Source organism: Heptranchias perlo, chromosome 5 (genome assembly GCF_035084215.1).
Source record: "Heptranchias perlo isolate sHepPer1 chromosome 5, sHepPer1.hap1, whole genome shotgun sequence".
Lineage (NCBI taxonomy): Eukaryota > Metazoa > Chordata > Chondrichthyes > Hexanchiformes > Hexanchidae > Heptranchias > Heptranchias perlo.
In genome coordinates, this window is record NC_090329.1 from 15,093,973 (window position 1) to 15,120,112 (window position 26,140).

At 44.6% G+C, this 26,140-nt stretch overlaps 1 protein-coding gene across 4 annotated transcripts in view; it reads right to left on the reverse strand.

Moving 5' to 3' along the window:
• Nucleotides 1–26,140, reverse strand: part of LOC137321595 (adhesion G protein-coupled receptor B3-like) — a 261,507-nt gene that overhangs the window by 94,357 nt on the left and 141,010 nt on the right. For all 4 annotated transcript variants that reach the window (XM_067984040.1, XM_067984039.1, XM_067984038.1 and 1 more), the window contains 2 exons: nt 6,373–6,523; nt 6,065–6,134 (listed from right to left, as the gene is read on the reverse strand). In XM_067984040.1, coding sequence (XP_067840141.1) covers nt 6,065–6,134; nt 6,373–6,523 — 221 coding nt within the window. The remainder of the gene's footprint in view (nt 1–6,064; nt 6,135–6,372; nt 6,524–26,140) is intronic.

Consider the following 26,140-nt stretch of genomic DNA (forward strand, 5'->3'; position numbering starts at 1 on the left):
CAGGGGGTATCAATATTAGGAGGACAGGAATTTGTAAACCGCTGCTCTTAAAAAGAATTTCAATCAAAGTGATTCAGCTTTTACAAAATGTTCCTGAGATGAGATTCATCTCACTATCCAAACCAGCAAAAATCAAAATCTCAAACCCTTTAATAAATCTGTTTTTGATGGCTTTAATCTCATCACTTCAGAAGGTTTATCCTTTGATGTTTTTTTAAAACTTTCTACTATATTCAGACATCATAATATGTACTTTCCAGGTACCTCACTTCTGTTATCAGGGATGCAGATTAACTGTCCCAGACAAGAACAAATGCAACTGGACAAGCACCAATTAACGACTAACTTATCACCCACACAACATAATCAAGGTTACTGCAGCAAGAATCAGCTTGACTTACAACAGAAACCTTGGCAGGAAATGGCTCTCTCCACTACTGCACCCGACACCAATTCAGTGGTGACACCAACTAACAGATATACTTCCAAACTGTCTTCATTTGTGGGTAAAGCTATGGTGAATGATCAGGAAGGTTTTAGTCTTGCACCGAGGGGGACGGGAGGGGGACGGAAGAGATAACTAAAGCGCAAAGAAAGGTTCAACGACTGATTCATTAATTGAAAGACCTCTCTTCCAAAACAAAACCCAATGGATCAGTGACAATAGCCATTACTGCAAGGTTCAGGTAGAAACATGTTTACATTTATCTTCTGTTGAATATTTAGAAATCTGAATTTATTCTGCAACATTAGTTTGGTTCTTAGGAATGTGGAATTTATTCTTGGCACATTACTTTGTTTTGCTCTTTTATGTCAGTTGATTAAGATCTTCATGAATAAGTGTTTGGCTTACTTTGTTTACAAAATCACAACAAGGTGATATAAATTGGATTGGATTGGAATGCATCATTGCATCACATTGTTTGTAGTATCATAGGGCTCGATTTTAAAACCGGGTCAGGAAGAGGGTGGGGGGTAGTCAAATTGAGAACAGGAAACCCATCAGTACGGGTTTCCTGGATGTCCTTATGTAAGGGCGTCTTTTATTTTTTTTTTGGTTTCTCGTCCGACTGACAGGCCTGATTGACAGGCTGGTCTCAGTCGGACAGGAGAGCAGCCAGGGAGAGAACGTGTTCAGGTAAGTCTGCAGGTAAGTCTGTGTTTGTATGGATTGGGGGAGGGGACGGGGGGGGGGGGGCATGGGACATGGGTGGGCATAGGTTAGCACAGAGGTCGTGAGTCATGGGGGAAGGGATTGGGGGTCAGTCACGTGGGGGGGGGGGTGTGTCGGGGTCGGGGGTCATCGTGGGGGTCCGCGATCGTTGAGGGGGAGGATCGGGGAGCGGGGGTGGGAGAATCGGGGTTGGAGGTCGGAGGATCGGAGTGGGGGGGGGGAGGATTGGGGTCGGAGGATTGGAGTGGGGCGGAGGACCGGGGTCGGGGGGGAGGATCGGGGTTGGGGATCGGGAGTCGGATGGGGGGGGGGGGCGCAATCGGGGGTCGGTGCAGGTAGGCTTGTTGGGCCTGGGGGAAGCACTCCTGTTCCTCCGGGCCCACAAGCTGTGTCTTTGTAGGCACCTATCTGTTAGTCTCGGCCGTCTCGTCTCCTTTCATAAGAAGGCGAGGAATCCCGGCCCCCCCGGGGTTGAAATAGGGAAGTCCAGAAAAATGGAGGCCTGAAGCCTCCTTAAAAGGTTTTAAGGCCCGACCCGCCTCCTGGGAGCAGTTTGGTCGCCCAACCCTCTTTCCGCCCCGGTAAAAAACGGAAATAGGCGGGTTGGAGGCGGGTTTGAAATGGTGGCAATTTTCAACGCCCCCCCCCCTGCCCCCAACCCACCCATTTTTCACTTTTAAAATTGAGCTCATTATGTCAAACTATTTATGCAACACCTTATCGTGTCTCAGAAACAGCTCACAGCACTTCACATACGCATGGTCACGAGATAAATACAGATGAGGGAGACCATTGGGGCAAAAAAGAAACTTAAATCTCCCTATTATGTCATCTAATTGCATCTTGAATCTAAGGTTTTCACCCCTGCAACCCTACAAGCTTTAATCTGTGCCTTCGTGGTTTAACGTGTTGGCTTGTTTTCAAGTATTGCTGATGATTCACCTTATCATACCTTTCAATATCGTGTATGTTTTTATAAGGTCCTCTCTCAGTTCCTTTCAAGGCTAAAGAGCCCCGCTTTCTCCAGTCTTTCCTCGTAACTCAATCCTCTGACACTAGGGATCAGCCTTTTGGCTCTACACTGCCTCTGTAGCCTGAATTTTCCCTTGGTGACATGAACTGAGTGCAATACTCAAGATACGGCGTGACCAGGACTTGGTACCGACATCCTTTGATGTATACATGTTAGCCGGGGTTTTCCACATCTGCGATCGGCAGGCCCTGATTATCAGCCCATTTACTTTAAAGGGCGGAAAATCGTAGGATGGCAAGTGCAGAAGTGGACATCAAGTTATCATAGAATGGTACTGCACAGGAGGAGGCCATTTGGCCCGTCGTGCCTATGCCGTCTCTCTGAAAGAGCGATAAATTAGTTCGTCGACTATTACCACCAGATCCCATTTTTCCTTCCAATGTGCAATACCATACATTTTTCTATATTAAATTTCATCTGCCTTCAGTTATTGATTTACCTAACTCATTTTGTTGGTATCCAGCTGCTTTCTGTTGGAACCTGTCTTACTTTTGTTGGTACCTGTCTTATTCCTGTTGGTACCTGTCTGATTCCTGTTGGTACCTGTCTGATTCCTGTTGGTACCTGTCTGATTCCTGTTGGTACCTGTCTGATTCCTGTTGGTACCTGTCTGATTCCTGTTGGTACCTGTCTGATTTCGGTTGGTACCTGTCTGATTCCTGTTGGTACCTGTCTGATTCCTGTTGGTACCTGTCTGATTTCGGTTGGTACCTGTCTGATTTCGGTTGGTACCTGTCTGATTTCGGTTGGTACCTGTCTGATTCCTGTTGGTCCTGTCTGATTTCGGTTGGTACCTGTCTGATTCCTGTTGGTACCTGTCTGATTCCTGTTGGTACCTGTCTGATTTCGGTTGGTACCTGTCTGATTTCGGTTGGTACCTGTCTGATTTCGGTTGGTACCTGTCTGATTCCTGTTGGTCCTGTCTGATTTCGGTTGGTACCTGTCTGATTTCGGTTGGTACCTGTCTGATTTCGGTTGGTACCTGTCTGATTCCTGTTGGTACCTGTCTGATTCCTGTTGGTACCTGTCTGATTTCGGTTGGTACCTGTCTGATTTCGGTTGGTACCTGTCTGATTCCTGTTGGTACCTGTCTGATTCCTGTTGGTACCTGTCTGATTCCTGTTGGTACCTGTCTGATTCCTGTTGGTACCTGTCTGATTTCGGTTGGTACCTGTCTGATTCCTGTTGGTACCTGTCTGATTTCGGTTGGTACCTGTCTGATTTCGGTTGGTACCTGTCTGATTTCGGTTGGTACCTGTCTGATTTCGGTTGGTACCTGTCTGATTCCTGTTGGTACCTGTCTGATTTCGGTTGGTACCTGTCTGATTTCGGTTGGTACCTGTCTGATTCCTGATGGTACCTGTCTGATTTCGGTTGGTACCTGTCTGATTTCGGTTGGTACCTGTCTGATTTCGGTTGGTACCTGTCTGATTCCTGTTGGTACCTGTCTGATTTCGGTTGGTACCTGTCTGATTCCTGATGGTACCTGTCTGGTCCTGTCTGATTCCTGTTGGTACCTGTCTGATTCCTGTTGGTACCTGTCTGATTCCTGTTGGTACCTGTCTGATTCCTGTTGGTACCTGTCTGATTTCGGTTGGTACCTGTCTGATTCCTGATGGTACCTGTCTGGTCCTGTCTGATTCCTGTTGGTACCTGTCTGATTTCGGTTGGTACCTGTCTGATTTCGGTTGGTACCTGTCTGATTCCTGTTGGTACCTGTCTGATTCCTGTTGGTACCTGTCTGGTCCTGTCTGATTCCTGTTGGTACCTGTCTGATTTCGGTTGGTACCTGTCTGATTTCGGTTGGTACCTGTCTGATTCCTGTTGGTACCTGTCTGATTCCTGTTGGTACCTGTCTGGTCCTGTCTGATTCCTGTTGGTACCTGTCTGATTCCTGTTGGTACCTGTCTGATTCCGGTTGGTACCTGTCTGGTCCTGTCTGATTTCGGTTGGTACCTGTCTGATTTCGGTTGGTACCTGTCTGGTTCTTCTTTCTTAGCTGTGCCCCCTAATTATTATTATTATCTGTAAATTTGACCAGTTTGCACTGGGTTTATATATCCAAGTATTAATGCAGATTAGTATTAGTTGCCCATCCCAGAACCCTCTGGTAATCAACTCAGTAGCACTGCCCAATCTCACATCACTCCCTTAACAATACCCTCCGCTTTCTTTCCTTCAGCCCATTCCTTACCTAGTACATGATTTAATCTTGAACTCCCATTGATTTCAGTTTATAGAGCAGTCTTTCATGTATAACTTCATCAAATGCTTTCGGAAATCTCGGTATATCTTGTCACGTGGGTTTCCACTGTCGACTTGGGAAGCCACCTGCTCAGAAAAGTCATACTGGTTGGTCTTCCCCTTCTGATGTTTTAATTTACTAGGTTATTCCTCCCTATCTCTGTAGTCTCCTCCAGCCCTACAACCCTCCGAGACCTCTGCGCTCCTCCAATTCTGGCCTCTTGCATATCCCCGATTTTCATCGCTCCACCGTTGCCAGCCGTGCCTTCAGCTGTCCAGGCCCTCAGCTCTGGAATTCCCTCCCTAAACCTCTCTGTCTCTCCAGCTCTCTCTCCTCCTTTAAAAGGCTCCTTAAAACCTACCTCTTTGACCAAGCTTTCGGTCACCTGTCCTAATATCTCCTTATGTGGCTTGGTGTCAAATTTTGTCTGATTACGTTCCCGTGGGACATTTTACTACGTTAAAGGCACTATATAAATGCAAGTTGTTGTTATTATCATACAGATAATCCTTGTTTACTGCTGAAAATGAATCCCATTATTTTACCAGTTATTGTCCTAAGAGTGATGGATCTATAGTTTCCAAATAAGATTACTCCCTTTCTGACTATGAGAACTGCATTAACTTGCTTCCAATCTAGTGAGACCTCTCAGTGACTCCCTAATGTTAATTGTCAGCGCTTCACAAATTTTATTCCGAGTGTTCCTTAGAAAGCATTGAATTACTTTGAAATACAGCGACTGTTGTTATGTAGCTAAACAAAGGCAGTATGAAGGAAAGTCGGAACTTTTCTACATAAAGGCTAACAGAGTTAGAATTATAGAATAATACAGTACAGCAGGAGGCCATTCGTCCCATCGTGCCTGTGCCGGTTCTCTGAAAGAGCTATCCAATTAGTCCCACTCCCCTGCTCTTTCCCCATAGCCCTACAAATTCTTCTCCTTCATTTATCCAATTCCCTTTTGAAAGTTACTACTGAATATGCTTCCAGGCAGTGCATTCCAGATCGTAATAACTCGCATAAAAAAAAACTCCTCATCTCCCCCCTGGCTTTTTTGCCAATTATCTTAAAATTACTATGGAAGGCCGTTGAAGCAGAAATGGGCTCATGAGGCAACTAGAGAAAGGGCACAGTGAAAAGGCGGGCTTGAGATCCATAAAAAAATGAGTTTGTTGAGGCTAATTTGGGGAAATTCCATGATCTGGCGTTCCCGGTAGGGAGCAGGTCTCAGGGAATCATGGCCATGCAACCGTTCATCACTACTCTCTGCTTCCTGTTGAGCTACAGATGGTTAATCAAGGTCAAATGTAATTTTTTTTAAAAAGGTAACAAAAGCAAACAAGATTGTAGCTGAATCAGGGATATCTGGTTATTGATTCACTGGAATGAAGTCTTTTATGTTTCACTTACTGTTAACTTTAGCTAAGTTGTTTCCTTTTTCATCGATGGGAGGGGCAGAAGTTGCACCCACCCCCCACCCACTCCAGATCCGTTCCCCAAAAGCCCTGCCTCAGGTGGAATTTCTGGCCCTATAATTTGTTACACAATTAACAAAAGTAGATGTTGTCCATTATAGTTGTAGAATAAATCAAAGCTCTTTGAAGCAACTTACTAATTTGATGTACCATATCCTTTAGCCTTTGTAAATCCCATAGATATTGCCACAACCAATGCTGGTAATCCTGAGGAAATAAATTGTATTGCATTGTTGCACAATTGAAGGAATACAAATATATCTTTTTTTTGCTGTAAGGACAAAAATGCATCAATTATGTGTCATAATACTTCTGTGATATTAACTTTTATTTGAAATATATTTAATAAGGAAAGAGAAAGCAATGTTTATTGAAAATATGTTTCTTATGGAGTAGATAAAGTTAATTTACTGTAATGAAAAAATGTATACACTGATACGCTTACCCCATCCAAGACATAGGAAGCGTTTCCGGATGAGCCTCGTTCTAATCTTCCCTGTAACGGCCATATAAGATTGCCAAGCTTCGGTCAAAACCCAGCAGAAAGAAGCCAGAAAGAAGAAATGTAGAAAGGCAGTAGTCATTGTACAAACACCCTGTGCACACAAAACAAACAGAAATGGTTTAGCTTGGATGACTTACACCTTCCTGGCAATACTGTGAAGAAAAAACCCTTAACAAAACAAAGATTCCTTCTCTTCCCCCCCCCCCCCCACTATGGTTTAAACAGCTTGCCAATACTTACTGTCTAGGGTCACACGTGTAAAAATGGGACTTGAACAAGGTACCAAAGGGGCTACTGGCCCCCATGGAACTTTAGCCAAGACAAGTCACCACCTTGAGGAAATGAGAGGAGAATGGAGGAGTGGAAAATGATATTTTATTGTAAGCTTGCCAATGCATAGTTTAAGGTTTGTAGGATACTCTGGTATCAGGTCCCCAGCGAGGAAGTATTCTAACCCAGCGCATCACCTATTCCAGAAGAGCATCACCTAACATGGTTGCCACGATCTTTCCCTTCATTGCTACAAGAATATGCAAACAATGACTCTTTTACATTTCTACTGCATTGCCCGAGTCTATCCTTCTTGGGCAGGTGACAGTTGCAGTTTATTTCCCAGCAGTTCCTTCCAGAAAATATGACAATACTAATTGAATGAAGGAAATGGAAAATTAATAGAATGGAGAGCCACTGCACGTCTAGGCAATAAATAAAGGGGAAACTTTCCACTGCACATCAGATCACTGATGTTATTTTAGGGATGATCAGTACATTGCCAGCGTAATATATTGCTGCTGTATGGTAAATTAGGGCAGCGAACCTTTGCTCCTTCTTCATACTGATTAAGTAGATTAATGTATAAATTTAAAAGGTTCTTACTTTGTCTGTGCTTCATGGATCAATTTGACAAAATAGGCCAATGTAAGTGGCTGGAAGGCTACATTTTGCCAAGTCATTGAAAGCTGTGACTTGGCATGCATGCTCTTAAATATTTACACACAATGGAGTAATTTTATAACCTTAGAAAATGTCTGTATTCTAAAACCGTTGAGTGCTTGAATTCTGAATTCAATTGAGAGTTTTGCTGAGATCGGTTACTTTCAGAGTTATTAATTAATAGTTTAGTGGTTTCTGGGACAACAATGAAAAATATATGCAACTTCGTAAACTGAATATATTTCATCTACAGAACTGGTCTTTAAAATTGATGGTATGCAATGTGATTGTAGTTTTTCAGTTGAGCCACCGAAATAATGAGTTAAGCTGCCAAGAAATACACAATAAAATACAATTCATGGATGAAAGCAAACTAGATTGTTGTTTTCACTGTACTATTTCTTCCTTAACTTAATCATTTGATTGCTGTACACTTATCCATCTGTGGCTGCGTGGTTTTATAGCTGCCTCAGGGTAATAATTCTAAATGCAAGGATGTATAAACTAACACACTTTTCATTTTTAGCTAGATACTGAGACTCTTCTGAGCCTAAACTAATGTGTGCACCCTCTCATTTCAGATATTATAACCCTGCTTTCTGGAACGCTCTTTTTAAACCCTTTGCCTTGCCAAATCTATTCCCACTTTCAAAGGCCTCCTCAAAGCCCATCGTATCCTCTCCTTTGGTTATACTTCCTAACTATTGTCCTAATTCCTGCTCAGTAGCTAAATCTCCTCCATCCTGAAATGCCTTGGGATGTTTTGCTATGTTGGAGGTGTTACATAACATAAAGACTTTGCATTTATTATAGCAGCTTATCATGCCCTCAGAATGCCCCAAAGTGCTTCAAATCCAATGAATTACTTTTGAAGTGTCGTCACTCTTTTTATATAGACTGCCATATTGTGCACAGTAAGATCCCACAAACAGTAAAAGAAACAAATTACTAGTTAATCTGTTTTTTGATGGTGTTGGTTAAGAGACGAATGTTGGTCAGGAGAACTCCCTCCTCTTCTTCAAATAATGCAATGGGATCTTCTTCATCCACCTGAACGTGCAGACAGAGCCTTGGACTAACATCTCATCTGAATGGAGGCACCTTTGGCAGTGCAGTACTTCACTGTACTGAATCGTCAGCCGAGATTACTTGCTCAAGTTCTGGCTTGAACCCATGACCTCCTAATGCACAGTCAACAGAACTACCATTGGAGCCACACTAATACTAATATAAGTGTAAGTAATTGCTGTATTAATCTGTAAAAAGTATGAACGTTTTCATAAAAGTAAACATAATGCTCGATGCCAATAAGAATAATCCTGGAAAGAATTTCATTGATGGACAATTAGAAAATATTACCTCATAAGCTGGCGATATATTAATGACACCCAGGAAACTTCCTAACCAGAAATGCCATCTTCCCGATGTACAGATGCCAGTTTCACGGATTAAAAAAATGAGATATAATTTACACGTATTACGCTGTAAATGTTACAAAAAAAACGCAATAACTATAAGAAGAAAACTAAAGACTTCAGAAAAGCGGCACAAGGAAGGCCCGCCAAACAAAGAAACATCACACATGGACACATACAGAAGCCGGAAAAATGTGAAGAATTGTTATTTTAATATCTTAATAAGACAAATCAATGGAAATTGCTAAATAAGAAGGAAAAAAGAACTTGTTTGAAAGCTTTTTATACAAAAAACAAGTTACATTTATGCAGCATGGCATTCCAAAGCCAACAGAGTACTGCAGGCAAACATGGCAGCTAATTTGCACACAGCATGATCCCACGAACAGCAAGTAAATGAATAGGTGGATGATCTGATTTTAGTCGTGTTGCTTGAGGGAGCAATTTTCTCCTTCAAATAGGGCATTGGAACCTTTATATTCAATGAACAGGCAAGTGGGACCTTGGTTTAATGTCTCATCTGAAAGAAGTACTTTCAACAATGGAGCACTCTCTCAGTATTGCACTGAAACGTCAGTCTAGATTATATTCTCAAGTCCTGGAATGGGACATGGAATCCACAACCTTATGACTAACTCTGGAACAAAAGTACTACCAACTGAGCCAAACTGACACAATGCTACATATGCATTTTCCTTATATAGTTATCGTTGTTTGGTGGGGGTGGGGGTGACGGGGGGTGGACGCTCCCGATTGGTAGGCTTTATGACTAAGATCCAGTCATATAACAGAAATGATTTTATTTCTTTAAACCAGTGTGGTACTAGAATGGGATCAGGGATGAGGGACTTCAGTTACGTGGAGAGACTGGAGAAGCTGAGATTGTTCTCCTTAGAGCAGAGAAGGTTAAGGGGAGATTTAACAGAAGTGTTCAAAATTATGAGGGGTTTTAATAGAGTAAATAGAAACTGTTTCCACTGGCGGGCGGGTCAGTAACCAGAGGGCACAGATTTAAGGTAATTGGCAAAAGAGACAGAGGGGAGAGGAGGAGAATTTTTTTTATGCAGAGAGTTGTTATGATCTGGAATGCACTGCCTGAAAGGGCGGTGGAAGCAGATTCAATAGTAACTTTCAAAAGGGAATTGGATAAATACTTGAAGGGGAGAAATTTGCAGGGCAATGGAGAAAGATCAGGGGAGAGGGATTAATTGGATAGCTCTTTCAAAGAGACAGTGCAAGCTTGGCCGAATGGCCTCCTTCTGTGCTGTAAAATTAAGGGCTCAAGGGCAATTAGGGATGGGCATTAAATGCTGGCCTTGCCAGCGATGCCCACATCCCACGAATGAAAAAAAAAGATTCTATGATTCTAAATGCTTGTAAACAAACAATGTGGAGTGTTCTAGCAGAATCCAGTATTGTTCACATTCCTGTCTTCCAAATGTGGGGGGCGAAATTGGGCCGTGTAGTGTCCATTCTGTGGGCGCTACGCGGACACCCAAGTCCCGAAAGTAACGTACGACACGTGAGCGCACACTTCCGTGATGTGCGTAGGAAGCCATCTTGGTAAAGGGGTTTGCACGTGCGCTTCAAAAAAATTCTCCTCATCTCTGCTCTGGTTCTTTTGCCAATTTTCTTTTTATTCGTTCATGGGATGTGGGCGTCGTTGGCGAGGCCGGCATTTATTGCCATCCCTAATTGCCCTTGAGAAGGTGGTGGTGAGCTGCCTTCTTGAACCGCTGCAGTACGTGTGGTGAAGGTTCTCCCACAGTGCTGTTAGGAAGGGAGTTCCAGGATTTTGACCCAATGACGATGAAGGAATGGCGATATATTTCCAAGTCAGGACGGTGTGTGACTTGGAGGGGAACGTGCAGGTGGTGTTGTTCCCATGTGCCTGCTGCTCTTGTCCTTCTAGGTGGTAGAGGTCGAGGGTTTGGGAGGTGCTGTCGAAGAAGCCTTGGCGAGTTGCAGCAGTGCATCCTTTGGATGGTACACACTGCAGCCACTGTGCACCGGTGGTGAAGGGAGTGAATGTTCAGGATGGTGGATGGGGTGCCAATCAAGCGGGCTGCTTTGTCCTGGATGGTGTCGAGCTTCTTGAGTATTGTTGGAGCTGCACTCATCCAGGCAAGTGGAGAGTATTCCATCACACTCCTGACTTGTGCCTTGTAGATGGTGGAAAGGCTTTGGCGAGTCAGGAGGTGAGTCACTCGCCGCAGAATACCCAGCCTCTGACCTGCTCTTGTAGCCACAGTATTTATATGGCTGGTCCAGTTAAGTTTCTGGTCAATGGTGACACCCAGGACGTTGATGGTGGGGGATTCGGCAATGGTAATGCCGTTGAATGTCAAGGGGAAGTGGTTAGACTCTCTCTTGTTGGAGATAGTCATTGTCTGGCACTTGTCTGGCGCGAATGTTACTTGCCACTTATCAGCCCAAGCCTGGATGTTGTCCAGGTCTTGCTGCATGCGGGCTCAGACTGCTTCATTATTTGAGGGGTTGCGAATGGAACTGAACACTCTGCAATCATCAGCGATTGTCGGGTAGATGCCAGTGTTGTAGCTGTACTGGAACAGCTTGGCTAAAGTCGCGGCTAGTTCTGGAGCACAAGTCTTCAGTACTACAGCCGGGATGTTGTCGGGGTCCATAGCCTTTGCTGTATCCAGTGCACTCAGCCGTTTCTTGATATCACGTGGAGTGAATTGAATTGGCTGAAGACTGGCTTCTGTGATGGTGGGGATATCGGGAGGAGGCCGAGATGGATCATCCACTCTGCACTTCTGGCTGAAGATGGTTGCAAACGCTTCAGCCTTGTCTTATGCACTCACGTGCTGAACTCTGCCATCAATTGAGGGTGGGGATGTTTACAGAGCCTCCTCCTCCTGTTAGTTGTTTAACTGTCCACCACCATTCGCGACTGGATGTGGCAGGACCTTTGATCTGATCTGTTGGTTGTGGAATCGCTTAGCTCTGTCTATAGCATGTTGCTTCCGCTGTTTAACATGCATGTAGTCCTGAATTGTAGCTTCACCAGGTTGGCACATCATTTTTATGTATGCCCGCTGCTGCTCCTGGCATGCTCTTCTACACTCCTCTTTGAACCAGGGTTGATCCCCTGGCTTGTTGGTAATGGTAGAGTGAGGAATATGCCAGGCCATGAGGTTACAGATAGTGCTGTAATACAATTCTGCTGCTGCTGATGGCCCACAGTGCCTCATGGATGCCCAGCTTTGAGCTGCTAGAGCTGTTCTGAATCTATCCCATTTAGCACGGTGGTAGTGCCACACAACACGTTGGATGGTGTCCTCAGTGCAAAGACGGGACTTCGTCTCCACGAGGACTGTGCGGTGGTCACTCCTACCAATACTGTCATGGACAGATGCATTTGCGACAGGTTGATTGGTGAGGACAAGGTCAAGTAAGTTTCTTCCCTTGTGTTGTTTCGCTCACCACCTGCCGCAGGCCCAGTCTGGCAGCTATGTCCTTCAGGACTCGGCCAGCTCGGTCAGTACTGGTACTACCGAGCCACTCTTGGTGATGGATATTGAAGTCCCCCACCCAGAGTACATTCTGCGCCCGTGCTACCGTCAGTGCTTCCTCCAAGTGGTGTTCAACATGGAGGAGGACTGATTCATCAGCTGAGGGCGGGCGGTAGGTGGTAATCAGCAGGAGGTTTCCTTGCCCATGTTTGACCTGATAATATGAGATTTCATGGGGTCCAGAGTCAATGTTGAGGACTCCCAGGGCCACTCCCTCCTGACTGTATATCACTGTACCGCCACCTCTGGTGGGTCAGGACATACCCAGGGATGGTGATGGAAGAGTCTGGGATGTTGGCTGAAAGGTATGATTCTGTGAGTATGGCTATGTCAGGCTGTTGCTTGACTAATCTGTGGGACAGCTCTCCCAATTTTGGTACAAGTCCCCAGATGTTCGTGAGGAGGACTTTGCAGGGTCGACTGGGCTTGGTTTGCCTTTGTCATGTCCGTGCCTAGTGGTCCATCCGGTTTTATTCTTATTATGACTTTTTTAGCGAGATTTGACAACTGAGTGGCTTGCTAGGCCATTTCAGACGACAATTAAGAATCAACCACTTTGCTGTGGGTCTGGAGTCACATATCGGCCAGACTGGGTAAGGATGGCAGGTTTCCTTCCCTAAAGGGCATTAGTGAACCAGATGGGTTTTTACGACAATCTGGTAGTTTCATGGACACCATTACTGATACTAGTCTTTTAATTCCAGATTTTATTTAATTAATTGAATTTAAATTCTCCAGGTGCCAGGGCGGGATTTGAACTCATGACTCCAGATTATTAGTCCAGGCCTACTGGATTACCAATCCAGTAACATAACCACTATGCTACCGTACCTGTATAATATAACATAATAATTACCTTAAATGTGTGTCCTCTGGTTACTGACCTGCCTGCCAGTGGAAACATTTTCTCCTTATTTACTCTATCAAAACCGTGCATAATTATGAACACCTCCAATAAATCTCCCCTTCACCTTCTCTGCTCTCAGGACAGCAATTCCAACTTAAAAGAGCTTTACCCAAAAAAATAATTCTGACAAAATCTAGCTGCACAATGCCGGTATTTGTGCTCACACCTACAGCGGGCTGCAGGATGGACACTTGAAAGTGCCCCTGACACTTCCAACATCTAAGCAGTGCTTTGCTGCTGGCAGGAAAAGATGTCACCTAACAGCGGGAAGCAGATAGGCACAGGAGGAGGCCTTGATAATGTCAAGCTCTTGAATACTTTTGAAGAGGTCACACTGGAAATCGTTACCACAGAGTGAATAGAGAGAGTGGGAAAGAGCAAATTCAGAGGCCTCCTTCAACCTCAGAGCAGGAACCATTCTCCTCATGTTTTTTCTTCTTCACTCACTTACTAAACCCCAGACTTACACTCAATCTCAGCATCATGTCGCACAGTATACTGCAACATGTCAAACCTGAGGACGTATCGTTCAGGCAACATTCCAATATACGCCTCTCTTTCTGTAGGCATCCCACGATAACCAACCGCATATCTCAGTGCCAGAATCTCAGAGCAAGGTGGGTCATAAGAACATCAGAAACAACAGCAGGAGTAGGCTAGACGGTCCCTCGAGCCTGCTCCTCTGCCATTCAATAAAATCATGGCTGATTGTCTACCTCAAATCCACTTTCCCACCCGATCCCCATATCCCTTGATTCCCTCAAAGTCCAAAAATCTAGCGATCTCAGCCTTGAATATACTCAACAACTGAGCATCCACAGCCCTCTGGGATAGGGAATTCCAAAGATTCACAACCCTCTGAGTGAAGAAATTTCTCTTCATCTCAGTCCTAAATGGCCGACCCCTTATCTTGAGACTATGCCCCCTAGTTCTAGACTCTCCAGTCAGGGGAAATAGCCTCTCAGCATCTACCCTGTCAAGCCCGCTCAGAATCTTATGTTTCAATGAGACCTCTCATTCTTCTAAACTCCAGAGAGTATAGGCCCATTCTACTCAATCTCTCTTCATAGGACAACCCTCTCATCCCAGCAATCAATCTAGTGAACCTTTGTTGCACTGCCTGTAAGGCAAGCATATCCTTCCTTAGATAAGGAGACCAAAACTGTGCACAGTACTCCAGGTGTGGTCTCACCATAAGCCTCTACAATTGCAGCAAAACTTCCTCACTCTTATACTCCAACCCCCTTGCAATAAAGGCCAACATACCATTTGCCTTCCTAATTGCTTGCTGTACCTGCATGTTAACTTTCTATGTTTCGTGTACAAGGACACCCAAATCTCTCTCAACATCTACATTTAATAGTTTCTCACCATTTAAAAAATATTCTGTTTTTCTATTCTTCCTACCAATAACCCCACATTTCCCCACATTATATTCCAACTGCCAGGACCACGGGCTCCATTTATGCTGCGGCAAGGCACCGCAGCAATCTCCCTTCCCTCTCACCTGAGGCGAGTGCCCCAGCAGCACCATAAATAGCCTGCTCAAGATATCTAAATGCCTCTGGCCCCAAGAAATGGGCCAGGATCAGGTGGGGTGGAGGTCCTGCCCCACTGAAGATCCGCTGCCACTGCGACAGACAGGAATTTCGCTGAGAAGGCTGAGGGGTGACCTGATAGAGGTCTTTAAGATAATGAAAGGGTTTGATAGGGTAGACTTAGAGAAAATGTTTCCACTAGTGGGGGAGTTCAAAACTAGGGGTCATAAATATAAGATAATCACTAATAAATCCAATAGGAAATTCAGGAGAAACTTCTTTACCCAGAGAGTGGTTAGAATGTGGAACTTGCTACCACAAGTAGTAGTTGAGGTAAATAGCATAGATGCATTCAAGGGGAAGCTAGATAAACACATGAAGGAGAAAGGAATAGAAGGGTAAGCAGATAGGGTTAGATGAAGTAGGAGGGAGGAGGCTCCTGTGGTACATAAATGCTGGCATAGACCTGTTGGGCCAAAAGGCCTGTTACTGTGCTGTAGACTCAATGTAACTCGTTGTTTCAAGGGGTTGTCTACTGTGAGGTGGAACAACTTTGTAAACAATATTATTCTTTCAACTCAGTAGTTAATGTGAACTGTACAATGTGGCTTTTGAAAGCGATTAATAGCTCCTTGATTTTTATTGGGTTAACTTTCATTAGGTTCCTTTTAGACCAAGTGGGAAAATGATCTAGATCTATATGAAGATTAGCAGCACTGCTGTTTTCAATAATATGTTATCCTCGTTGACATTTTTAGTTGTGCAGCTAGTCAAACACACATTTCCCTCACGCAATGCATATTACGCCCAGTGCTTCAAGTCTGAGCAACTTGCAATTACGGCATCTAACTTATAGTAGGCCTTGTCCAAAGATCAAATCCTAACCGCAAAAACCATAAACAGCACATAATCAAACAGTGAAAATGCACATTAAATTATCAAAATAAGAACACCAATGCACAGCAGGACAATCGGCATCTGAGAGAGATAGATGGGCGAATGTGTTAGGTGTGCCCCTGTGTCAGAAGTGATGAAGTGTCCCACCTGAAATCTTAGCCCACCTCTCCAGAAAGATAGAAAAAAATAACTTGCATTTATATAGAACCTTATGGTGTCCTCAAAACAGCCTAAAGGTTTTCTCACTCCATGAATTGCTTTTGAAGTGTAGTTACAGTTGTTCTGTAGGTAAACACACCAGCCAATTTGTACCCAGTAAGATCCCATAAACAGAAATTGAGATGAATGACCAGTTAAGTTCTGTTTGTTAGTGTTGGTTGAAAGGAGCATTTTGGCCAAGATGTAGGGAAAACTCCCTGCCCCGTTTCAAATAATGCCACAGGATCTTTATGGCCGTTTGAACAGGCTTAGGTGGTCTCAGTTTAACATCTCATCTGAAAGACAGCACCTCCGACAATGCAGAATTCCCTCGGTACTGCACTAGGTTATATGTTCAAAGCTTAGCAGTAATGGTTTGAAAAGCGTTAACTTGACCAGAGGTTCCAGATGAAATGTTTCCCTTTCTTTCTCTTTCAGGTGCTGACTAACCTGTTGTGAGTTTTTCTTACTTTCTGTCCTTATTTCAGATTTCCAACACTTGCATTTTTTTTTTCCTCCTCACATCATGAATTTTTTGCACAAAATATCCGGCCTCTTCACTTCATCTATCATAACAGCAACTAAAGATGAAGAAACATTAAGTACACCATATGTCCACAAACTTAATGGATTGAGATTTTGCTCAGGATTTCTATTCATTTGTTATAGAATCATAGAATGATACAGCAGAGAAGGAGGTCATTCGGCCCATCGGGCCTATGCTGGCCCTTTGAAAGAGCTATTCAATTAGTTCCACTCCCCCTGCTCTTTCCCCAAGGCCCTACAATCTTTTCCCTTCAAGTATTTATCATATTCCCTTTTATAAGCTATTATTGAATCTGCTTTTACCACCCTTTCAGGCAGTGCATTTAGTTTATATCTATTACTTGATAAAGAAAGAAGAACTTGTATTGATATAGTGCCTTTCACGACCTCAAGATATCCCAAAGCGCTTTACAGCCAATGAAGTACTTTTGAAGTGTCGTCACTGTTGTAATGTATGAAACAGAAGACTTCCCCTCCAAGTCACACACCATCCCGACTTGGAAATATATCGGCCGTTCCTTCATTGTCGCTGGGTCAAAATCCTGGAACTCCCTTCCTAACTCCAGTCCGTGTGGGAGAACCTTCACCACACGGACTGCAGCAGTTCAAGAAGGCGGCTCACCACCACCTTCTCAAGGGCAATTAGGGATGGGCAATAAATGCCGGCCTCGCCAGCGACCCCCACATCCCATGAACGAATAAAAAAAAAACAGAAGAACATGGCCGTACTGATTTTGTGCTCACAGGGAGTGCACGGTGAGCAGTCATACGAAAGTCCAAAGTTGATGGATGGAAAATCCTGGGTTGTAGGCCCTTGATTTCTCGTCATGCACAACCCGCGAACACTGTTTGCTACTGGGAATGTGGAAGTATGGAATCGGCCGGAGTGCTCTACAAAGTCAACAGAGTTGATGTAAAAAGGAAGCCAGGCAATTGCTGGACCTGAAGTAAAAACAAACAATGCTGGAAATATACAGCAAGTCAGTCAACATCTGGAAATAGAAAACACAAATGAATGTTTTGGGTGTAGGCCCTTCATCAGTTCTGGAAACTGGCAGATTAGCAAATCCTTTCTAGGACTGATATTAAAATTCTCACCCTAGTTTTCAAATCCCTCCATGGCCTCGCCTTTCCCTATCTCTGTAACATCCTCCAGCCCTAAAACCCTCCGAGATCTCTGCGATTGTCCAATTCTGGCCTCTTGCGCATCCCCGATTTTAATCGCTCCACCACTGGCGGCCGTGCCTTCAGCTGCCTAGGCCTTAAGCTCTGGAATTCCCTCGCTGAACCCCTCCGCCTCTCTATCTCTCTCTCCCCCTTTAGGATGCTTCTTAAAACCTACCTCTTTGACCAAGCTTTTGGCCATCTGTCCTAATATCTCCTTATGTGGTTCGGTGTCAAATTTTGTTTGATTACACTCCTGTGAAGCCTTGGGGACGTTTTTACTATGTTAAAGGCGCTATATAAATGCAAGTTGTTGTTATTGTTATTATTGAACCAAGCAACAGTTGGGGTTGGGGGGGGGGGAGGGGAGAACAGGTGAAAATCAGGGCCAGGTACCCTAACTCCTGTGTGAACAGTTTTTGTTAAAGTTATGACGAGATGTAACAGTGCTGGATACTATTCAAAGATCAGGTCAGATGGGCAGCAAAAAACAAAAGGAGTGTGAAAAATAGATGGCAGAGGTTATGTTTTTACATCAAGCGGGATAGGGATTGGGCAGTAGAAGTACTGGATTCAAATCAAGTATGTGTACGGTGAGGGAGGAGTGAACAACAACACTATATGGCTGCCTGAAATACGGTCCCCACCACTTACACTGTCCACGCCTAAATCGGGCAAATGGCGCTAACAATTTATCATTTCCACCGAAGTCAATTACCACAGCCCCGCTTATAACACATTGAACAGGCCGGCTATTTCGGGCATTTCAATAAGCTTTTCACACCTCGTTAAAGTGCAATTAAATCACCTGTGTCAAAGTACTGTGTCCCTCCTACACCACTGAGACTTGTGAGAGGGGCATAGCGCCTACGATCGGCAGGAGGTCTCTCTGTTGTTCAGCGCAGTGAACAGAGGTCCCTTACAGGAACTATACTGGAGCACTCTGTGGTCGGCCTGTTGCAGCATAACAGCCAGCAGCTTACGAGCTGTGTCCTTTAGACTTTTGGGCCGGCAAAGCAAGGAACCTAGACCAGATTTAGGTACAAGAAGCCAAGCCGGCTCCTGACAATGTTTTTATTTGATATTTTGCGCTTTTACTGTTCACTGCTTATAACGGGCAAATTGTGTTAACACAACGCGTCCGCTAAAAGCGGTGGGGGACTGTCCCCCATTCTTTACAAAGGGAGAAAGCTCTCCAATTATCAGTGTCTCTCAGTCACCCTCCTGGCTGCTGTATTTTACCATTTAAACCGTTGTTACAGGCAGACCGAGAACGAATGTTTTCCTGTAAAACGCTCCCTGATGCCTTCCCATGAGTTCTACTCCAGTGGCATTATAGATGGGAACGGAGAACTGGGGACAGCGCAACCCATTCAGATCACTGGAGCAGAACTTCGCAATCTGACTGTACAGGACGCTTGACACAAAATGTCTGTTCCCACAGCTGTCTTAAGCAGCAGCTTTAAAGCATAAAAGATGGTAACAAGGAGTGACTGAGGAACAAGAGTAAATACAGATATCTGCCTTGTTAGGATCGTGCAGCTTTCCCACAGACGGCAAATTTTCTTTTGCAAGATAATAATCCTTCAGGAAATCTCTACTTAGTTCCATACATCATTTAATAAAGTCAGCCTGCAATACAGCTTGGTTAGATTTACTGAGAAATTAATAAGACAATGCAAGTTCAACTCTTTCATACGTTTGACTCTCTTCTATCCTATCCAACCTACTTACTAAATCATACCACACAGAAGGAGGCCATTCGGCCCATCATGCCTGTACCGGCTCTCTGAAAGAGCCACCAATTAGTCCCACTCCCCTGCTCGTTCCCAGAGCCCTGCAAATGCTTTCTTTTTAAGTAGAGATACAATTCCCTTTTGGAAGTTAGTGTTGAATCTGCTTCCACCACCCTTTCAGGCAGATCACAACAACTTGCTGTGTTAAAAAAAATTCTCCTCATCTCACCTCTGGCTTTTTTTGCCAATTATTTTAAATACTTGGTGGAAATAAATCCTTGGAGCCTCAGCCAAATGCTGAAATAGAAATAAACAACCAGTAAGATCGTGGAAAGTGCCTTATTTTGGGTTTCTCCCTCTCTCATTCTGGGATCTGAGCCTAGACCAATGGGATAAATGTGTGCTCTTCTTTCTGGGCGTGAGGGGCCTTAATTAAAATGAGCTTGGGCGGTTTCATCTAGTTTACAGCAACTGTGAGTCCACAGCCTAAAGCTGTACAGAATTCAAATCTGTAATCTCACTCAGCGGAGTCACAGGATGCTGAAACTACTAATGCCACAATGATGCTCTTTAGAGGTTAGAGTTAAGTCACACATTTCAAGACAGGGCTGAGAGAGCTTTACACCGCATCTCTCCCACGTTGTTCCTGACCCGGGAGTACTTGGTGCCTCATATTGGGCATTCCTTACCCTTCACAGCACATCAATACACAAAACTATTAAAATGAATAATGTTACTGGCTTTAGCTGCAATAATCGGGCACTGCAGTTAAGGCATTCATGTCAGTAACCCCTAATTCATGATGTATAATTTGCACCTTCCAAAGTGAACAGCACATTTGTGCTACAATGGCACAACATAACAGCAATATGCTAAGTTTGTAAAGAACAATCATCTGAAAGTTGAATGAACGGAGATGCCAGTCCTGAGTTATTGACCCTGTTAAAATAATGGCAAACACGTTAAGCGTTCATTCATGAGTATCCCATCAGGTAACGTCAGGACCACAGCATCTCTCTGCCAGAAACAGTAAAACACTAACTGCTGTTACTGAGTGGGAATTTTTTTAAGAGGTGATCCCAAGATCCACGCTCCTGGGAAGCGCTTTTCGGGAAATTGGGGCCTGCGGCCTGTGATTGTCCGTCCACACTAACGGGGTGATTCGACGAACTGACTGGGAGGCCAGATCACCCAATCGCCCCATTGGTATTTCGATGTCCTTGAATTCGGCAAAACTGAACAGGAGCAGCCATGTTAACGTATAAATGCATACAACTGTCGCAGCAGAAAAGTATTTGTTACTGCTAGTAGAGGGGGTTAAAAAAAGGCTATTGCACTTAATTTTATATACTGTATTATTCAGCTAATTGTGAATTTCTGGACCAGGCTGGTAGCTTGGTATTTTACATTCATTAGCACCTCCACATAATTATTTGAAGGAGCTTCATGCTTCAAATTTTGGCTCAGCAAATGTTTTTTTTTAGACATGGGCAGGTTGATAACCCTAGCATTCTCTGGCAGCAGGTTTGATTTTTTTCTCGCAACATTCTGAGTCATTATTTAAATCTTTCATGACCGATCACTATGGTGCTGTAATAGATTCACGAGAGGAAAGCCTAATTGTGCAGAGGGCTGATCCAAGCCCTGATAATGTTAGGGCGAGATCAAACCTGCTTTCTAAAATAGTGAGGACAACTCTCTTCATCTGAGGATTATATATGCGGATTCCAGATGTTAAAGTACTTACATTCAGTGACTTCCACTATGCCACTCAGCTCCAATAAAATAATTTTATCGCCAATGTTCCATTAGTCTACCCCTGTTTCCCTGCTAAAGGTGGAATGGAATAACAAACCCACAGCAGGGCAACTTCAACCAGATCTTCCAACCCCTTTCAGAAATGGCTCAAGTGTATTTCAGAACTTCTATCCACCCAAAGACAAAGACCGTTCTACCTCATTTAATAGGAAAGTAAAATACATTGTGGGGTCACGTTGTGTGTCCAAGGAGACGGGAGCCAGCATCAGCCTGAAGCCTTGCAATCTTTTCTTTCTTTTGAAATAACTCCAGCTACTGCCTGCTGCACTGCAATCCTTTTTAATTTCATTCAGCTCATCCTCTCCATGGTGACCAAGGGAAGAAAGCCCCTCAGCGGCACCAAAAACACGACAGTAATAATGAAAGAGCTGCAATGGGACCGCGACAGTATTGACGCCGTGATGTACACTCAACCAAATTACAAAACAACAAAATCGACCTGCTCTGCTGAGAGTTGTGAGGGTCTGATGTTCTGTACTAACAATCTAGAGAGGTTGAAAAAGAATACATGTACGAATATAGACAGGGAGGAAGGATGGAAGCAAGCAAGCAAGAAAGAAAGAAAGAAAAAGGAAGGAAGGGGAAAGAAAGGGGAAGGGAAGAGAGGGAGGGGGAGAAGGAAGGGGAAAGGGGGGGAGTGAGGGGAAGAAGGAAGGGGAAAGGAAGGAAGGGGAAAGGAAGGAAGGGGAAAGGAAGAAAGAAAGAAAGGAAGGAAGGTAGGAGGGAAAGAAAGAATTTGTATTTATATAGGTCACCCCAAAGCGCTTTACAGCCAGTGAAGTACTCTTGAGGTATAGTCACTATTGTAATGTAGAGAAATGTGGCAGTTAATTTGCACACAGCAAGCTCCCATAAACAGCAACGTGATAATGACCAGATAATCTGTTTTAATGATGTTGGTTGAAGGATAAATGTTGGCCAGGACACCGGGGAGAACTTTTACGATGCAGTCCCCATCGCTTATAACGGGTGTGCTGGTGCTAACGCGATTTGATCGCTATACATGGCGGATGCTTTATATTAAACTATGTTGTTTGTTTATAGCCCTTATTGGAACATTTTTTCCTTAATGAGTATTTCAAAGTGTTCAGTTTAAAGCCCATTAATCTCTCCCATCACTGACTATACCTAAACTATCCTGTACTAATCAGTTTATACGGGAGGAGCTGCTGGAACTCATGTGCTCTATAATTCTAGCCCCCCTCATAGTTTTCACTGGTGCAATGTACACCGTAGTTATTGTGTAAAGTTCTGGGTGATCGTTACACTGATGGGACATAGCAAACTCCTCACTTGTGCTTCCACACTGAAGCCATTGTCTTCGGTCCCTAATTTAATAAACTGGATAGCCAGGTGGTAAAGGATAGAATACTAGAGCCTGGTCTTCAGTTGCTTCCAAGCCTTTATTCACAGAGATCAACATCACCCACCCCACACCCTAGATAAGCTCTCATATAAATGGATACAAGAGAGTCCCCAATTGATACGCACCACCTGAATACAATTAACACTAATTGTTATAAATCATTTGGATACAATTAACACCTAGCCACAAACTCCGTTCCCTAGCCACCGACTCCATCCCCCTCCCTGTCCACTGTTTGAGGCAGAACTAGACCGCTGGCAACCCTGCTGTCCTACTTGACCCTGAGCTGAGCCTCCGACCCCATATCCTCTCCATTCTTGGAGGATTCTAAGGCTGGAAGTGGTTACAGAGATAGCAAGGGGCAAGGCCATGGAGGGATTTGAATAGGAGGATTACATTTTTTACATCGAGGTGTTGCTGGACCAGGAGCCAATGTAGGTCAGCGAGCACAAAGCTGATGGGTGAACGGGATTCGGTTCAAGTTAGGATATGGGCAGCAGAGTTTTGGATGAGTTTAAGATGATGGAGGGTGGAAGGTGGGAGGCCGGCCAGGAGAGTATCGGAGCAGTTGAGTCTGGAGGCAACAAAAGCACGCATTAGGGTTCCAGCAGATGGCGGGCTGAGACAGGGGCGAAGACGAGCAATGTTATGGAGGTGGAAGTAGGCGCTCTTGGTGATGGAGAAGATATGGGGTCGAAATTAAATGCAATAAATTACCGGCACATTGGGGAGATTTTCAGGTCACCAATTCCGTCACTTGGGAGGCAGCCAATGGAATCAGTCCGAGGCCTGACCACTTTTCATGATGGGGCCTCTTTTCGCTACTGTCAGTGAGCTGCTCGCTGATTGGAGAGGGAAGAAAATGCAGTGGTCCAGCATGCAGCCCTGCCACTGTGGGTCGGTGAAAGGGAGGGGAGCGGTCTTGGGGCGGGGGGGAGGGGGTGGCGGTGTGGCACCGATGTTAGGCATCACGGGGGTCAATATTTGGGGGATTAGGAGTAACATTAACACTCTTCCCAACCCCACAAAACTCGCTTTTAAACCTGGAACATACATATTTTTGACCTGCCTGCAGCGGCCCTTTAAACACCGCTGGTTAGCTGCTCAGCGCCACTGGGTGGAGTGTGTACGGTGAATGCTCTGCCCATCGGTACACATAAGTGGCTCTGGTGGTCCTACAACCAGCGCAGGACCCCCCTGGTCACCTGTTTCAAGCAGGAGCGCTGGCCACCCATTTCGAAATTTGACTCGGGTGGGCCTTGGGTGGCCAATGGAAGAAAGATTTTCTTTCTACATTTTAATGTGCCTATCACCCCATTCACGCTGGAAATTGCAACCCCCTCCCCCACCAAGTTATGTTTCTTCCTTCACATCGCTCAACATTGCTCATTCCACGAGAGTGACAGTTGTAAATTTGTCATTGAGTTTCTGTTGCCTTCACAAGATCTCAACGTGTGCCACCTTGTCAAAAGCTACAGCACAGCTACAACGGCCTAGGCACTGGATCGTGCAATCCTGGTGCTACGCGAGCTGCATGGGTCTAAAGAGGCCAGTGGCAGGGCCACAGGAAATTGCTCCGCCGGCCTCATTTGTTTATAGCCGGCAATCTGCAATCACCAAACGCGGCTCCGGAGGCAGCTCGCTGGTCCTGGGAGGCCCAGGTGACAGCCAAGCTCGCAGCAAAAGTCTGGCGGGGGGGGGAGGCGGGGGGGAGGAGGGGAGGAGGCCAGCAGTGGCCTGCAAATTTTTTGCTCTTCCCGGCTCCACAAAAAGGTAAGTATAAAAACTAAAATTTACCTTTAAGGACCGCTGGTTTGGCTGCTAAGCACCTGCCTCCTATTTGCATGTGCAAAGGGCCTATTGCCTGTTACAGGTGCGCGCCCTTGATGCCCATGCAGGAGCCTTTACCAATATGGCGGGCGGTGGACTTCCAGCGCAGAATGAGCACGTGCACGCCGCCCACCACAGTGGACCCTTAGGTGTTTGTTTTACGCCTGTAAAACGAGTGCGCCGCAATCCAATTTCTAGTCCAACGAGTTTATCCCACTACTACCACCAAGTTCAATCTGAAGAACCAGGTCAGTGGCTGCAGCACCCGTGAAGCTGCTCTGTGCTCCAACTATAAAAGGTGCCCACTCCAAACTCAACTTATTTGTTCGCCGCTTCTAAGCTCCAAATATGCAGTCCTACATAGTCTTCCTGTTCCCTGTAACCTCACTTTGTTGACCTCACCAGCTGCGACTCGGACACCATACTCCCGCAGGCTTCAAAACTGTGAAATTCCTTCTCTTCCTTTCCACCTACAATCGCGAGGAGTTTAAAACCCAAGCGTCTCATTATCCAGCCATTACTTCCCGATATAGATTATCTCTTCCTCGTTTCAACCTCAGTGATGTCCTGATCTATGGGTCTTGGCTTTTCATCTTTGGCTTCTCGATTAAAAAGCAGAGAGATAAAGGTAAGGTGTCCTAATGTTTAATCGCCATCAGTTCAACGAGATATAATAACCTTCCCCAAAGCTGTTGGACAGTAATTCTGAAAATCCCTTCTAATCCCGCCGTTTCTTGTTTTCATGTTATTACATTTGGAATTAGTGGGCTTGCAGCCTTGACCAGCAACATGCACAAAAGAAACTAAAATTCCATCGACATGTCTTCAGACAGTTGGATTTTTTCATCCCATCCCTGTAAACCAGGCTCAAAACTGCAATGCGATCACAGCTTCATAGGCCCGCCTTGAGACTGCTCCCTCAGGATCAGGTTTACAGAATCTAACCATTTGGCAAAATCAAATGTTCAAACTTGACTCACAAATAAAACAACTGCTTCTAACTGCTCCCCTCGTGTCTTAAAGCAAAAAGAGCCAGGATCGACTCAGTTGCTATGGTAACACGCGTACAGCACATTTTGTGAAGACGATTGCAAGAACATTTGCATATCCCCATGGAATTGATCAGGATTGCTTCAGATGAAGAGACTTCACTTAACTCCTTACTCTCAAGGAATAAATAAGTGGTAAAATACAGGAATACAGGGAGAATCAAAAAAAAAGACAAATTGTTTATTTGTCACATCAGGATATTGGTTAGTCTTTTACCATATATATCTATAATAAATTAAAGGTCTTGCATATTGGATGCACTTCCTGTAAGCATCACACTCCCTTCCTGTCACACTTTAGCTGTCACACTTCAGGCATCACTTTTTAGCATGTGAGATCAGTTATTATGATTTAAAAGTTCTTGTGGAAAGTGAAAATAACAATTTAGAAAAACAATGACAGCACAGTCGGATCTTCACCATTATAGGGTTTAACTCCCTCTGCTTAACACACTTGCATAAAATTCCTTTCTGGGCTATTTTACTGCAGCCATTAACACATTTAAATGAACAAGTTAAGGAAATTCTCATCACTGTCTTCAAATCTCTCCATGGCCTCGCCCCTGCCTATCTCTGTAACCTCCTACAACCCTCCGAGATCTCTGCGCTCCTCCAATTCTGGCCTCTTGCACATCCCCGATTTTGATCGCTCCACCATTGGCGGCCGTGCCTTCAGCTGCCCAGGCCCTAAGCTCTGGAATTAGCTCCCCAAACCTCTCCGCCTCTCTTCCCTCCTTTAAGAGCCGCCTTAAAACCTACCTCTTTGACCAAGCTT